General features: G+C 38.5%; 1 protein-coding gene and 1 long non-coding RNA gene across 3 annotated transcripts in view; one reads left to right on the top strand and one right to left on the bottom strand.

Moving 5' to 3' along the window:
- Positions 1–11704, top strand: part of TENM3 (teneurin transmembrane protein 3) — a 419680-nt gene extending 407976 nt beyond the window's left edge. For both annotated transcript variants that reach the window (XM_058837712.1, XM_058837711.1), the window contains 4 exons: positions 1157–1453; positions 2648–4259; positions 6084–6214; positions 10098–11704. In XM_058837712.1, coding sequence (XP_058693695.1) covers positions 1157–1453; positions 2648–4259; positions 6084–6214; positions 10098–10853 — 2796 coding nt within the window. In that variant the 3' untranslated portion in view covers positions 10854–11704. The remainder of the gene's footprint in view (positions 1–1156; positions 1454–2647; positions 4260–6083; positions 6215–10097) is intronic.
- A 2357-nt stretch (positions 11705–14061) lies between these two features.
- On the bottom strand, positions 14062–14739 carry LOC131579273 (uncharacterized). The gene is made up of 3 exons (XR_009277664.1): positions 14603–14739; positions 14414–14457; positions 14062–14303 (listed from the first exon to the last, which is right to left on the bottom strand). It is a non-coding gene; the product is annotated as an uncharacterized LOC131579273 (long non-coding RNA).
- Positions 14740–14961: the final 222 nt, after the last annotated feature.

Consider the following 14961-nt stretch of genomic DNA (forward strand, 5'->3'; position numbering starts at 1 on the left):
AAAAAAAAAAATCTTAATACACGTAGTTCTCTGTCCATTTCTATCCTACTTCCCACACGTTTGCAAAATACAGTGTTGAAAAAAATCTCAGTTATCAGTTTTTCACCCCACCTGGAACACCTTTGAAAAGACACAGCAGATAACAAAAATGGTTTACAGATGAACAAAGAAATACTCAAGGCCTGTTGAAGAACACTAATTCAGTGCAAAAGAAAACCAGACATTTTCCTTTTAGAAATTCAAAAGTGACAGCTAATTCAATGAACTTGAAAATTGTCATATTTTGAACACTAAAGGGAATGAGTATGGATTTCAGTGCAAATGTATTACACAGAAATCAGCACCCATCACTGTAGTTTACATATATCAATAACAAGGTTTTCAACATAAATGTATCTATGCTAAGGCTTTATTTTCAAATCAAAATACTGATAAACTTCAAAGCATTTTTAATTGTTTTTCAGTGGTTCAGTAGTCTTCCAGTCATTTATGGCATTAAGTGGTCAGTTAACTAGGAGAAAGATACAATGCTCTACTAAGGATTTCAGCCTTATAAATATATTGTAGCCATGGATGGTATACTGAGTTAAATTTTCATTTGATCCAAAAGGGGAATGCCTGTGTTCTAAAAACTGTTTAAGCTTAATTTGAAGATCTAACATGCTTTTGAAGATCTTAATCTTGTATTTACTATTTTGAAAAATGCTTGCTGTAAAGGACTAGGATTCAGTTCTTTCTTAGCATGATTGTTATGAATTGCAAAAGCAGTTGCTGGGAATATATTTTGACAATAATTTGCTAGATATACTTCAGACTGCCTATAAAAGAAGTAGTTTGTTCATTGAAATGACCCCATTTATTACAGAAGTTTTCAGTACACATCTTTCAGTATTTTCTTAATAGTTGACTAAGCATCAAGAAAGAACACATTGCAACAAATTCTAAGCCCTCTCTTCATATAATCAGATCTTCTAAGGGAGATACGAATATAGTGCCTTAAAATGATATCAAGAAGTTGCTATTTTACACATACAGCAAATCAATCACTGTAAATGGAATTTAAAGGATAGCTAACTTTGGAGAAATAAAAGGTGGCTGGGGGTGGCTGGGGTTTGAACAGCATGATTTATTGTGTCATTTTGTTTGCTTTAAAAAGGTTAATGGCAGAAACCTCCTTTCAGTTGACTTTGATCGAACCACAAAGACAGAAAAGATCTACGATGACCACCGTAAATTCCTGCTGAGGATTGCCTACGACACGTCAGGGCACCCCACCCTGTGGCTCCCGAGCAGCAAGCTGATGGCTGTCAATGTTACCTATTCATCCACAGGTCAAATAGGCAGCATACAGCGAGGCACGACTAGTGAAAAAATAGAGTATGATGGACAGGGAAGGATAGTGTCTAGAGTGTTTGCTGATGGGAAAACCTGGAGTTACACATATTTGGAAAAGGTAAAGAACACTCAGGTTTTTAAAAATGTGCAGAAATTCTGCAGCACCTCACTGCTGCATACAAAGCAAAAAATAGGTAGTAGAAGCACATTGCAATTATTCTAAGTATCAACATGTGATTCCAAGGGGAATGTTTCATTCCACAGATATGTAATCGTGCTGTAGCTAATTGCTAGGAATTGATGTGTTTCTAAATTATTTAGGCCACTGACTAACAAGAAGCATCTGCATTTACCTTTTATCTTAACACTTAAGGTCCAGGGACTATCTGCAATTCAGTTCAACTGAAAATAATTTGTTTGCAAATGCTCCACTGTTGTGGGCTTTTTTCACTACCAAGAAAAGCTCTTTTTTCTAAATAGTTACAATTGTCAATTTGTACTTGCTATATGTTGTAGCATCAAAATAAGGGATAGGCAAAAGATCAGGAATCAATATATATGTAATGCGTGCTGAATGATAGCTGTCCTTCTAGAAATATCTGTGAAAATCACCCATATGAGATCTCATGTCTGCTATGCAGAAAGAGAATCGATTTCTTTTAGTGATTTAAATATATTTCTGTTGAAGATGTTGCTCATCAAATACTGTTTACTAGTTACCACAGACATAATTTAATCAAGACCTATGATACATAATAGCCACACATTAGGAAAATGTCAGAATAATTCAAGTAGCTCCTTTTGATATAAATAATCTAACAATTGTTTTGCCTATGTCTCAAAAGCTTACAGAACAAGAACACAGTATTCAGAGATCTCAGGCTATTCAAAATTCTTCAAAATCGTCTCATAATTGTGGGGAAGAAATTGTATCTCCCATATGTTGTTCTCCTCATGAGTTAATGGCTCTAAGACAGTTTTACTTCTTCCCATATTAAACATGACTTATCTGAATCCATTGACAATCTGCTGTTTAGCTGTGAATGCTTGATAAAAGAGTGATACAGTCATAACAAGTAGCAAATTATGAATGTGGAACTACTAATTACAGAACCCCCTACAATTAAGCATACAAGTAAATTAGGCAGGGAGATGTTAACAACATGTAAGGTCAATGATAACTCAATTAAAGAGGAGATAATTTTCTCAAGTGGGAATGTCACATTTTTGTGAAGAAATAATATCGGTATATGGCGGGAAGGGAGATACTGCACCATTTGTCACATGATAAAAATCTGTTCTTAATTTTCAGTCAATGGTTCTTCTGCTCCATAGCCAACGGCAGTATATCTTCGAATATGATTTGTTGGATCGGCTTTCTGCTGTCACCATGCCCAGTGTTGCTCGTCATACCATGCAGACTATCCGCTCCATCGGCTATTACCGGAATATATACAACCCCCCGGAAAGCAATGCTTCTGTTATAATGGACTACAATGAAGAAGGGCAGCTCCTTCAAACTGCTTTCCTGGGGACAAGCAGAAGAGTATTATTCAAGTACAGACGGCAGACCAAGCTCTCAGAAATTTTATATGATAGTACAAGAGTTAGTTTTACTTATGATGAGACAGCAGGAGTCCTGAAAACAGTAAACCTCCAAAGCGATGGTTTTATCTGCACCATTAGATACAGACAAATTGGCCCGTTGATTGACAGACAGATTTTCCGCTTTAGCGAAGACGGAATGGTAAATGCCCGATTTGACTACAGCTATGACAATAGCTTCAGAGTGACTAGCATGCAAGGTGTCATCAATGAAACCCCATTGCCTATTGATCTCTACCAATTTGATGATATCTCTGGCAAAGTTGAACAGTTTGGAAAATTTGGAGTTATATATTACGATATTAACCAGATCATTTCAACAGCTGTAATGACGTACACAAAACACTTTGACGCACATGGGCGCATCAAGGAAATTCAGTATGAAATATTTCGGTCATTAATGTATTGGATTACAATTCAGTATGATAACATGGGACGAGTGACGAAAAGAGAAATTAAGATTGGGCCATTTGCCAACACCACAAAATATGCTTACGAATATGATGTAGATGGTCAGCTCCAGACAGTTTATCTGAATGAAAAAATAATGTGGCGATACAACTATGACCTGAATGGCAACCTGCACTTGCTCAACCCCAGCAGCAGCGCCCGTTTGACACCACTTCGGTACGACCTGAGAGACAGAATAACTCGACTAGGAGATGTACAGTACAGGTTAGATGAAGATGGATTTCTGCGTCAGAGGGGTACCGAAATCTTTGAATACAGTTCAAAGGGCCTCCTTACTCGAGTTTATAGCAAAGGCAGTGGGTGGACAGTGATTTACCGTTATGATGGACTTGGGCGACGAGTTTCCAGTAAAACTAGCCTTGGGCAGCATCTCCAGTTCTTTTACGCAGACCTTACTTACCCAACCAGGATAACTCATGTATATAACCACTCAAGCTCTGAAATCACATCTCTGTACTATGATCTGCAAGGACACCTTTTTGCCATGGAAATTAGCAGTGGAGATGAGTTCTACATTGCATCAGACAATACAGGGACACCACTCGCTGTTTTCAGTAGCAATGGTCTCATGCTTAAACAAATCCAATACACTGCTTATGGAGAGATCTATTTTGACTCTAACCTTGACTTCCAGCTGGTAATTGGATTCCATGGAGGCTTATACGATCCACTGACCAAACTAGTCCACTTTGGAGAAAGAGATTATGACATACTGGCAGGCCGGTGGACAACACCTGATATTGAAATCTGGAAGAGAATTGGGAAGGATCCAGCTCCTTTTAATTTATACATGTTTAGAAATAACAACCCGGCCAGTAAAATACATGATGTGAAGGATTATATCACAGGTAAGAGGTTACTTGATTATAGCTTAGAGATGCTGGATCTACAGGCATCCAATTTAGAGGGAGTGAGACTGTAGGTAGCAAGGGCAGGAAGAGTCCTTCTGTGATCACTTTAACACACCTGCATCACAGAAAATACTTTCTGGAAGTTGGTTGATATTTTCCAGGGCAGACTTTTGCAAGGCTGCTAATGTAAATTGCTCAATAAGCTCCAGGGCTAGCACAAAGTAATGAGTACACAGCCAGGTGCAGGGAAAGAGGAATAGAATAGTATAGAAAAAGGAGTGAACTTCTCTTTTGGAAAAAAAAGGTTCTAATGTGCTAACTTTCATATCTCAACTCTTAGAAAACCTATATGTTTTTTGTAGTTCTAGAGTTAGTGATGTGTAATGTTTTCTGTTATTCTACATACCAGAAATCTGACTGCACAACTCCAGAATTTTTGGAGAAATGTATGGCTCCGATACATTTGATATTTTGTATTTTAATTAGATGTAAATAATCCAATATACACAAACATTGCAGTCTACAGGAAGGGCTCAACTCCACTTACTTAGGAGCTGTGAGGCTACCACTTAGAAGAGCATCCTGGGAATCAAGTGGGTTTGCATTTATTTAACAAACAGCAGCTATTAAGTGGGTTGCTAACAGGCTGCCTGGGAGTAAGAATAAAAACAGACCTCTGAATCTGTCCTCTTTTAGCAGCATGTACTATAGGGCATGCAGTTGGAATCAGATTCTTTGTGGCATTGCACATTGCTTCATGCACTTAGTTCAGAAATTGCCCTCAAAATACAGTTTTGGTTCTTTTCTTAACATCTTTGATGTCTGAAATGCACAGGCACACACTGCTTATATAAGGTTATTATTACAATTGGTAATTTGACTGACTGGCAGTTTTAGATGCAGCGCCTCATGAGGCATATCATTTATTTGAAAATGTTATAAATTATTTTAAGATAAATATTTTTTTATTCTTTTAATTTTTGGAAAAATCTGCTTCCTTATTCCACATACTGTGAGCTTTCTTAAATAAGAATTATTAGACTTGGTAAGGAGCACTCTGTCAATCTCTAAGCTTAGAATTTGTGGAAGATAGTGTAAAAGAACAGAAGCAAGGCAGAGGACTCATTCTTTCCAAACAATTGTTAGCTGATTGCTGGCACCCCTAATTTATTTTTAACAGAACATAAAATGTATCATAAATAATGTTATCTAATGATAATTTGGTATCCTGTCTGCTTACTGATGCATTTCATTAGTTTTTCATTTCATCGATCCCACATCATCTTGAAGAGGAGCAGATTTCTCTTGAATCAACAAAAAATATCTGCCAAATCATTTGAAAGGTAATTGGCCATATAGGTGCTATTTCAGGAGTAGTTTGAAGTCATTACCATAACATGCACCAAAAGGACAGGATGTGATCTGCAGTACTTTTTGTTTTGGCTTTGTTTTGAAGTATTGATGATGGAAATGTGACATAAAGCATGTTTAACCTTACCATGAAATCCCAGTTAGTTTAGGCTGTATGACAAGGAAATCTCTCCTTAATTGAGCTGCCATAATTGTTTTGGAAGTCACCGAGGCCATCAGACTTGCTGAACGCTGCAATAACTTTCAACTGAGCCTAGTGCAACTCTTACAAAGAACAGACATTTTCTTTTAAGTTTAGAACTGTAAGTTTCCTGTATAGGTTTGCTGTTGCCATACAGAAGGAAATCAACTATGCCAAAAGCATTATTATATGTAAAAATGGTACAGTTGCAAAATAATGAACAATTCTAATATTTTTCCCTCTTTTTTCTAATAATTATTCCCTTTCAGATGTTAACAGCTGGCTGGTGACATTTGGCTTCCATCTGCACAATGCCATCCCTGGCTTCCCTGTTCCGAAATTTGATTTAACAGAACCTTCTTATGAACTTGTGAAGAGCCAGCAATGGGAAGACATACCAGTAAGAAACAAAACTAAACATACAAATTGAATAAGCTAGAATGTTCCCTTCTATTCAGATCTTATTAGAAATGGATAATTCTGACAGCCAGGGTTATTCACTAAGTTCAATCCAAACTTAGTACCTTTATCTAGTTTCAAAAGAATTTGAGAAATTACAGGTGGAGGGTTTTTTTACATATTTGCTAAGTTAGGTACAATTTTATATAAGCTTTTGTTTGCTTTTAGCAATAATAAATATTTTAAAAGACAATAATCAATGAAAATAAGTTTAAAATGCTCTAAAGGTGTCTCATTTTCATAGCAGAAACTACAGAGATTATATTTGTACTAACATTCTGCCTGAAGACAGTAACTGAACACTGTAGTAAAAAAGAGACAGTGAAATATACAGAAGAGGTGATATAACAAACACACACCAGGCACCACTATAATTTTACTTCTATTTAATATTAACCATGCATTATGGACACCATGTGTTATATGTAAAGATAAAATACTGAAACTGAAATTACCTAAGGTAAAATCTACTATATTGCATAAAATTCAGGTGCTTATAGAGTTTTTTGAAAGCAAAAAAAAAAGAACTTTCATTCTGAAAACCTGCTATGATTTTATATACTGAAAGAAATGCATGTAGAAGTAAATTCTAAGTCTGCTATTTAACAAAACTGTATTTACAATTAGGCTTACTCAAAGATCAGACTTATGCCCTCAAAAATCCTATGGTTTTTCATTTAGAAGGAAGAGTTAAGAGACATTAAAATGGGTGATCCCTTCTAAGTAGTCAAAAAAAGATATCTTTTTACAAGAACCACGATAGAGAATGTTACAAGAATTAAAAATTATACAAACCTCAAAAATCGTACAACCGAATGTAGACCAAAAGTCCTTAGAATGGTGGCTCAGGAAAAAGCAACACATGGAAGCTACCTTTGCATTCAGGAAGTTAGTTAGTTAGTTAGTTAGTTAGTTAGTTAGTTAGTTAGTTTTTAACAGCAAATAATTGAGTAATAGGGAAAGATTTTAGAGAACAATGTGAGATTAGTGTCTCCCATGAGCAACAAAAGCAGTGAAGGAGAAGCATGGCAAGCACTCCAGTTTTACTGGGAGATAAGAGACCTATCATCAGGCATGGCTGTGAAGAACTATCAGAGGTTGTTTAGTTAGGTCTCAAAGGCCAAAGTATAAAATCATCCACTAACACCAGCAAAGGCATACCAGGAACAGAACCAGTCTGGTCAAAGAGATGAGAGCAGACAGCTAGCTGTCAAAAATCATTGGGAGAGAGCTCAATAACATGAGGACTGCCAGGAGCATGTGACATGACAGACCGAGAAGCGCATGATAGGAAAACAAAGATTCAAAATTCTCAGGTAGGAAGAAGCTGTAACTCTGATATTCACTGGTGAACAAGCAAATGCAAGCAGGAGGCAGAAATAAACACACAAACCACTTGGTATTTTGAAACATTCTGGAGTGAGTGAGCTTTACTGGGCTCTGAGGATACATGTTAAAAATAAACTTTGTCATTACGAAGTTGCTATAGCATCTTGCTGCTCTCACTGATGATTGCTGTCTACAATATATTTTGTGCTCAATAGCTTTCACGTAGGATTTACAACAGCTGAAATCCATACTTGTTAGCAAATGCAGACCAAAATCTGCCACATTCAAGAAGAATGGAGAGTCCAAGTTAATTCATAATTCTCTCAGGAGTTATCCCCTCCAGAAAGCTACCCTTGTGTCAAAACAGAGAAGCCTTTGCAAACTTTTTGATCAGCAGCAAGGCTGAATTAAGGTTATATGAATCTTAATGATTTCTGCTTGGTCTCCCATCCAGAAATTAAGAAAACAAAAGAGGTTTTTGACTCCTTTGTCAGCAGTGGATCAAATGGTTTAAGCAGTATTTTACTAAAAGAGAAGGGGTCAGTTGGAAGATAAACTGGATCATCATCAAAAACTAAGTACTCATTTTCAAAAGTGCAGCCAAAGCTATTTAGATCTTTGTTTCCTGCTGAGGCAACTGCCAGGGCTGCTGTCTGCTCACACCTCTATCAGTACAGCTCATTCACAGCTTATTGCTGTTAAGACCCAGGGTTAGACCGATAAGATGTGTCTATTCTGCACAGTTGTGAGGTCCCATCCCAACCACAGCTGACCCTGTAATTTGAGCTGCCCTGCTATCTAGGTGCACCAGCTAACCATTCCTGCTAGCTGCTCCTGCTCTTTCAGCTGTCCAGGCTAACCACTGCAGTTACGCTGACAGGTCCCATTCCCCAGCCATCCTCTTTTTACCAAGAGTGCATCTGGCATAGTGGGCTACACGCAGCTCTTCCATGACATTCTGCTCTCCTAGCTTTTCATTAGACTGGCTTGTTGGTTCTTTTCATTCGTTGTCCCTTGTCTTTGCTAGCTGTGAACAAAACACTGATGTATTCGGGGTTGCACCCATCTGAAGTTCTTGGGGAAAAGCTCTTTTAGGCAGGAGGTTGATCCTTGAAGTGAAATGGAAGGTAACACAGCCGGATTGGCCACAGTCTTTGCACACAACCCCTTTTATCAGTTTCTACAAGTATTTGCAAGAAAGGGTATCAGTCCCCCAGTATTCCACCTCACTGGTCCATACCATTAACTTCTCTCTCTTTTACTGTAAAGACTGTCATTACAGTTTGAGTTCCCTCATTTCTCTAGCAGCTTGAGGGATTATGAGAGCCTCCCTGCAGTTTGGTCTCAGGCTGGGGCTACTTGAGAGACTCTTATCTACTGACTCAGTGAAAAGAAAGGCTTGTTCCAGTTCCAAAGCACAGCTTCATGACCTGCAAAAATCTCCTCAGTTTGACTGCACTCATGGTAGACAGGAGTCATAATTGGACAAGCTCAGAAGAAGAGATGACACCACAGTAAGATGACACTGTAGTAAGATGACTCTTACCTGTATTAACGTGACGTGGTCTCCTGGCAATTTTGCACTGGCAACCCAGAAAGTCAATCATGTCCTGGGCTGCATCAAAATCCATGGGGCCAGCAGGGCAAGGGAGGGGATTTATCCCCTCTACTCTGCTTTTCTAAGACCTCAGCTGGAGCACAGCGTCTAGCCCTGGGGTCCCCAGCACAGGAAGGACATAAACATGTTCAGACAAGTCCAGAGCAGGGCCACCCAGTTGATCAGAGGGATGGAACACCTCTCCTTCCTATGAGGAAAGAAATTGGGATTGTTCAGCCTGGAAAAGAGAAGGCTTTAGATAACTTAATTGCAGCCTTCCAGTACCTGAAAGAACTTATAGGAAAGATGGGGTAAGTCTATTTACAAGAGCAGGTGGTGAAAGAACTAGGGGGAATGGGTTCAAATTGAAAGAGATTATGTTTAGATTACGTATTATGACAAAATTCTTTACTGTGAGGGTGGTGAGGCCCTGAAACAAGCTGCCCAGGGAAGTTGTGGATGTCCCATCACTGAAGGTGTTCAAGGCCAGGTTGGATGGAGCTTTAAGCAACCTGGTCTAGCTGAAGGTGTCCCACAGCAGGGAGTTTGAACTAGATGATTTTCAAGGTCTCCTTCCAACCCAAACCATTCTGTGATTCTTGTGGTTATGTACTGGCATTGCAAGTCTATCCTATGCAGCCCAATAAGTAGGCTCTGAAGTTAAAGCTGATTTTTGTGCAGGTTCTCAGGGAGACAAAGAGTAAAAGCACTGAACATTAGCAAAATAATCTTGTAACTCAGCAGAACAAGTGGTATGCAGATCTAATTAACTCCCTGGCACTGTCAGTTGTGGCATATCCTGTTGTTGTCCATGGGCAGCACACCAAGAAATCCTGGCTGTTTGGCATTTAGGGGACTACAGATGGCTGGTAAAACTTCTGTCTGTTCTTGTTTACAGCCAATTTCTGGAGTGCAACAACAAGTGGCGAGACAAGCAAAGGCTTTCCTTTCCCTGGGAAAGATGGCAGAAGTGCAGGTCAGCAGACGGAAATCCAGTGGAGAAAAGTCGTGGCTGTGGTTTGCCACGGTGAAGTCTCTGATTGGCAAAGGGGTGATGCTCGCTGTCAATCAAGGCAAAGTGCAAACAAACGTGCTCAACATTGCTAATGAGGACTGCATAAAAGTGGCAGCTGTTTTGAACAACGCTTACTACCTAGAAAACTTGCATTTCACTGTGGAGGGAAAGGACACGCACTATTTTATCAAGACCACCTCCCCTGAGAGTGACCTTGGGACACTGAGGCTGACAAGTGGGCGTAAGGCCCTGGAGAATGGCATCAATGTCACTGTTTCCCAGTCCACCACTGTGGTGAACGGCAGGACTCGTAGGTTTGCTGATGTTGAAATGCAATATGGTGCTCTAGCGCTTCACGTCCGCTATGGCATGACACTTGATGAGGAAAAGGCCCGGATACTGGAGCAAGCCAGGCAAAGAGCTCTTTCAAGTGCCTGGGCCAGAGAACAACAGAGAGTAAGAGATGGAGAGGAAGGCGCCAGGTTGTGGACAGAAGGAGAAAAGAGGCAGTTGCTAAGTGCTGGAAAGGTACAAGGATACGATGGGTACTATGTACTCTCTGTGGAGCAATATCCAGAATTAGCAGACAGCGCTAACAATATACAGTTCCTCAGACAAAGTGAGATAGGAAAGAGGTAACACACTGGCTTAGCTCAGGCTGCCAAAGAGACTGTGTATCAGTGTCTTCTAAAAAGGAGACCAAACTGTTTTGCTGCATTACTACTTGAGCCTAAGCTTACATCTTTGCTCAGATTTTTTCTGTAGCACAATCCAGACTCTGCAACAAAAAGAGCGCCTTCCAGAAGAATGATACTGCTAATGACAAAACTTTTTTTTTTTCTCAATGACCTTAAAGGTGATCTGCTTTAAAGAATATGTTTACATATGCATATCGCTGCACTCAAGTTGGACTGAAAAGTATTAAAAAAAAAAAAAAAAAGAAGAAAAAATAAAATAAAAAGGCCTACAGATTTTGCAACAGGCTGTTTCTTTGAGGCACTGTATTTAATTAAGATACAGACCCATACAGTGTTTCCAAATAGTACTGAATTGTTGACCTTTGCTTACGAGAAGTAGTCTCTCTCTTTCTCTCTCTCTTTTTCTCTCTCTTTCTCACTGCATAGGATGTGGTATATATCTGTTAATTTTAAAACATGGGGCAAAAATTACTGTTTATAGACAACCCAACTGCATTAAACTGTGCTGCTTTCTAAAAGGACATTGGCACAAGTGACTTATGCTACCATGGGAATTTAATAATGGATTTTACAATGCTAACATGGTTTGCCTTGGGGGGGAAATGGCAAGTAGAATCCTTGTTGCATATAAGCAAAGGAAACCCTGATTTTTTTGTAAATTATGTGAGACAAGTTGTTTATGGATTTTTATATGAATTACAATTTACTGTACATCAAATATTAGTCTCAGAGGAGTTAATTTATGTAAAGTGTTTAAAAAAGTTTATACTTAAAAATAAAATGATAAAAACATGTGCTGTGTGTGATTTTTTTTAAAGAAAAAGGAATTGCACCTTTTATGTTATAGCTGTACAGTATAAAGGATTATATTGTAGAGATATAACAGTGATGACTAATGTCCAAAAGTGTTAATATTTTTGTATTAGGTTTAAAGCTGTGCATCTATCACTCTGCTGATAGGATGGGACACTCCACAAAGTGGCTGGCTGAATCAGACCACAGCTCCCTCCCCTCCCTCTCCTGTCACCCAAGCCAGTGCCACTGCATCAGTCATTGTTAGAAGGCACAGTAACCAAATAAGTCTCATTTAGTATGATGGAAGACTTTAATAGGTTGGGGTTTCCTTGTCTTTTTCCAGCCCTAATGTAATAAATGGACATTTATTCATACCAGGTGGGGTTTCTGTTGGTTTTTTAGAAGCTTTGTTTCACAATGAAGGAATAGTGTCTCAGGTGCTTGGCAAATTGTATGTAGAAGAAGAAGAAGAAATGATGTAGTTTCATCCAGTTATGTCAACTTTGTCTTCTGTATAATACAGCTCTTTTAGGTGTTAATAACTCCAGATAGAAGAAGCGTACCTCTGACCTGATGCTACAGAATTGCTCTTTAGGCAGGCAGGCTGTTCAGTAGGTTCATCTCCTGGCCTTCAGCTGGCAGATCAAATCTTATTACTGTGAACAGAACCTGGGGATGGAGAGGAAGGTCCAGTTCTAGTGCCTAGTCTGCATCTCCACACCACTGCATAGATTTGGCATGCTCTGCTCCAAGGCCCAGTATATTTGCTGCAGGAAGACCTGAAGTGTGCAGCTGGTTCCTTATAGGAAGCCTGTGGTGGCATCTATGGCATCTGTTCTACATCTTGGCTGAAACCATTCTTAGAGCTTTAGTCTCATGAGCACTAAATTCAGCCACAAAAGTGAATATTTTTAAGATGAGACAAAATTGGGGGTTTTGATGTTCATTGAATTATACACAGTATTTCTATCCATGTATTATAATGACAGAACATAGTAAGTGAACGTGTCTTAACTATGAATGGTTCAAGTGGATGTAATAAAAATAGTTTTCTAACTGCTTTGTATTCTGAGAGTCTATGGTATTACATACTCTAAATTGCACATTAGGATTGTTTGATAAACAGATTCGAATTTCTCCCAGCCAAGTCGCTACCGAATCTACAGTATCAGTGCTATTACTGTATGTGTGTATTTGGTAGAGCATACAGAACTAATTACACATATAATGAATGCTAATCATCTATTAGAATTAAAGCACAGATTAGTTGTTAGTATTTTTACCCTTGAAGCTTGAGGGCCCTAAATTTAGAGAGGATGGTATGTCAGACCCCAGAGGCGTGTCATTGATCTACGTATTCTTTTTAAAAGATGTAAAATGCTAGGTGTTTGCAGTTCTGTTGGGTGGCTCTTCCACAGCACTGTATTTAGCATGCTGTAAGTGCTCTCTGTTGAAATAGGCTCATATTCTAAATTATGTCCAATGTTTCTGTTCTGTTTGAATATGAAAAGCTTGTATAACATGTCAACATTGAAATATATCTTCTACTTGGCGCATACCAGTCCCTTCTCCTTTGTTCTGGCACCAATAAACAACAAATTATAGTATCTGTTGGTGATCATTTTAGATACAGTCAAATCAAGCCAATTAGTGGCCTTGTTAGTAGGTATAATGAGCCTATTTCTTGCTAAAATAGACTTGTGATCTGGACATGCTCCTGCAGGAAATAGTGACCTTGGGGAATATAGAAACAAAAGATCTTTTTAAAGAAAAAATATGCATAATTAAAGAAGCATATTACAAAAATAAGAAAAAAAGAAAGGAGATTCTAAGTATTTTAGACAATGCCAGTCAAAATGCTATCCTGATATTTTAAGATGTATATTTCGTCTGATTTGTATTGTTCTTTTAATTTGCCTTCTTAACTTTATATGTGTCCTGAATTTTCCACAAATTGATAACTATAGATTGCATCTAGGCTTTCCAATAAAAGCCAACCCAACGTGTGTGTGTGTGTGTGTTTATATTTGGGGTTTTTAATCTGTATGTCAGATATTGCATCTGTGCTGTCGCTTTTCTCATATTGAAGAAGCAAAGTGATCCCCTTGCACTGGAATTGATTCATTTGCTTCACAGTTGGCAGTATCTTTTTTCGGCTCTATCCAATGGCTTCATCTGCTAACTCAGCAAAGTGAATTACTCCATGGGATCTCTCAGGGGGTCTTCTTTACAGAAAACATTAAATATACCTCACAAAGTCAAATCTTTCATAGATAAGGAAAGCCAAAGAACAAAAAAATCACTTAGAACTATTTTTACTCAGGAGGATAAGAGAGAAAACATGACAAAAAGTACTTGATTATAAAGAATTAGAGATTGGCACTGGTAGTTACATATATACACAGAAGAGATCCTTCAACCTGCATTTAGGACCCCTTTGCAGAAACTGGTGACTTCAGCACTGCTCTTCGTCAAGAGACTGCTTTCATTTTAGTTGGAACAGGCAGACTTCACCACACTCACGTTGTAGTGACAACCTTGAGTTGGTAACATGTTGATCCAGCACTAATCAGGTCACTGCTTAGCTAATTGTGGCCTAATTTTGTTATTAAAAAAAAAAAAAAAGGCACTAAGAGATCTTTGTATGTTCACACTTGGGAGGTGAGAGATTTGCATTTGACAAGGGGGGGGAAAAATGCCAGTTACCACTGCCACTCTTCTGAGTCATTTCTAAAGTGATGGCTGAAAAGCTGTAAAAGAAAAAACACTGCATAAAATAACAGTTTAAATTGTCTATGAGAGAATAAGCTGCGTTTGCAGAGAATCAGATGACAAAATGTTTGAATTCTGTTTTCAGACAAAAGAGAAGGAAAAAGCTTCTGAAAGTGTTGATACCTTGGTATACTGCTATGTCCAGGAGGGCAAGCTATGGCTATACATGTGGCCAGCTTGAGAACCTTTAAGAAAAAGAGAAAGAGATTCATGCATAATTCTTTGGGGATGGCAAAGCAGAGGACTTATTAGAAACAGCTTCTAAGCAGCTTATTAGAATCTGCTTATTTGACACTTATTAGAAGCTGCCAGGGTTAAAAATAAGCCAAAGCATAGAGCATCATCCCACAGCATAAACTGAACAGCACAGTCATGGTGATAACATATCCCTAACTGCAAAGCCACATCCAAACCCACCAAACTAATCAGCTTCTCATCTACAGCCAATCAGTCCTAAGGACTAAATATACAAGCTTTATACA

Source organism: Poecile atricapillus, chromosome 4 (genome assembly GCF_030490865.1).
Source record: "Poecile atricapillus isolate bPoeAtr1 chromosome 4, bPoeAtr1.hap1, whole genome shotgun sequence".
In the NCBI taxonomy this organism is placed as follows: domain Eukaryota; kingdom Metazoa; phylum Chordata; class Aves; order Passeriformes; family Paridae; genus Poecile; species Poecile atricapillus.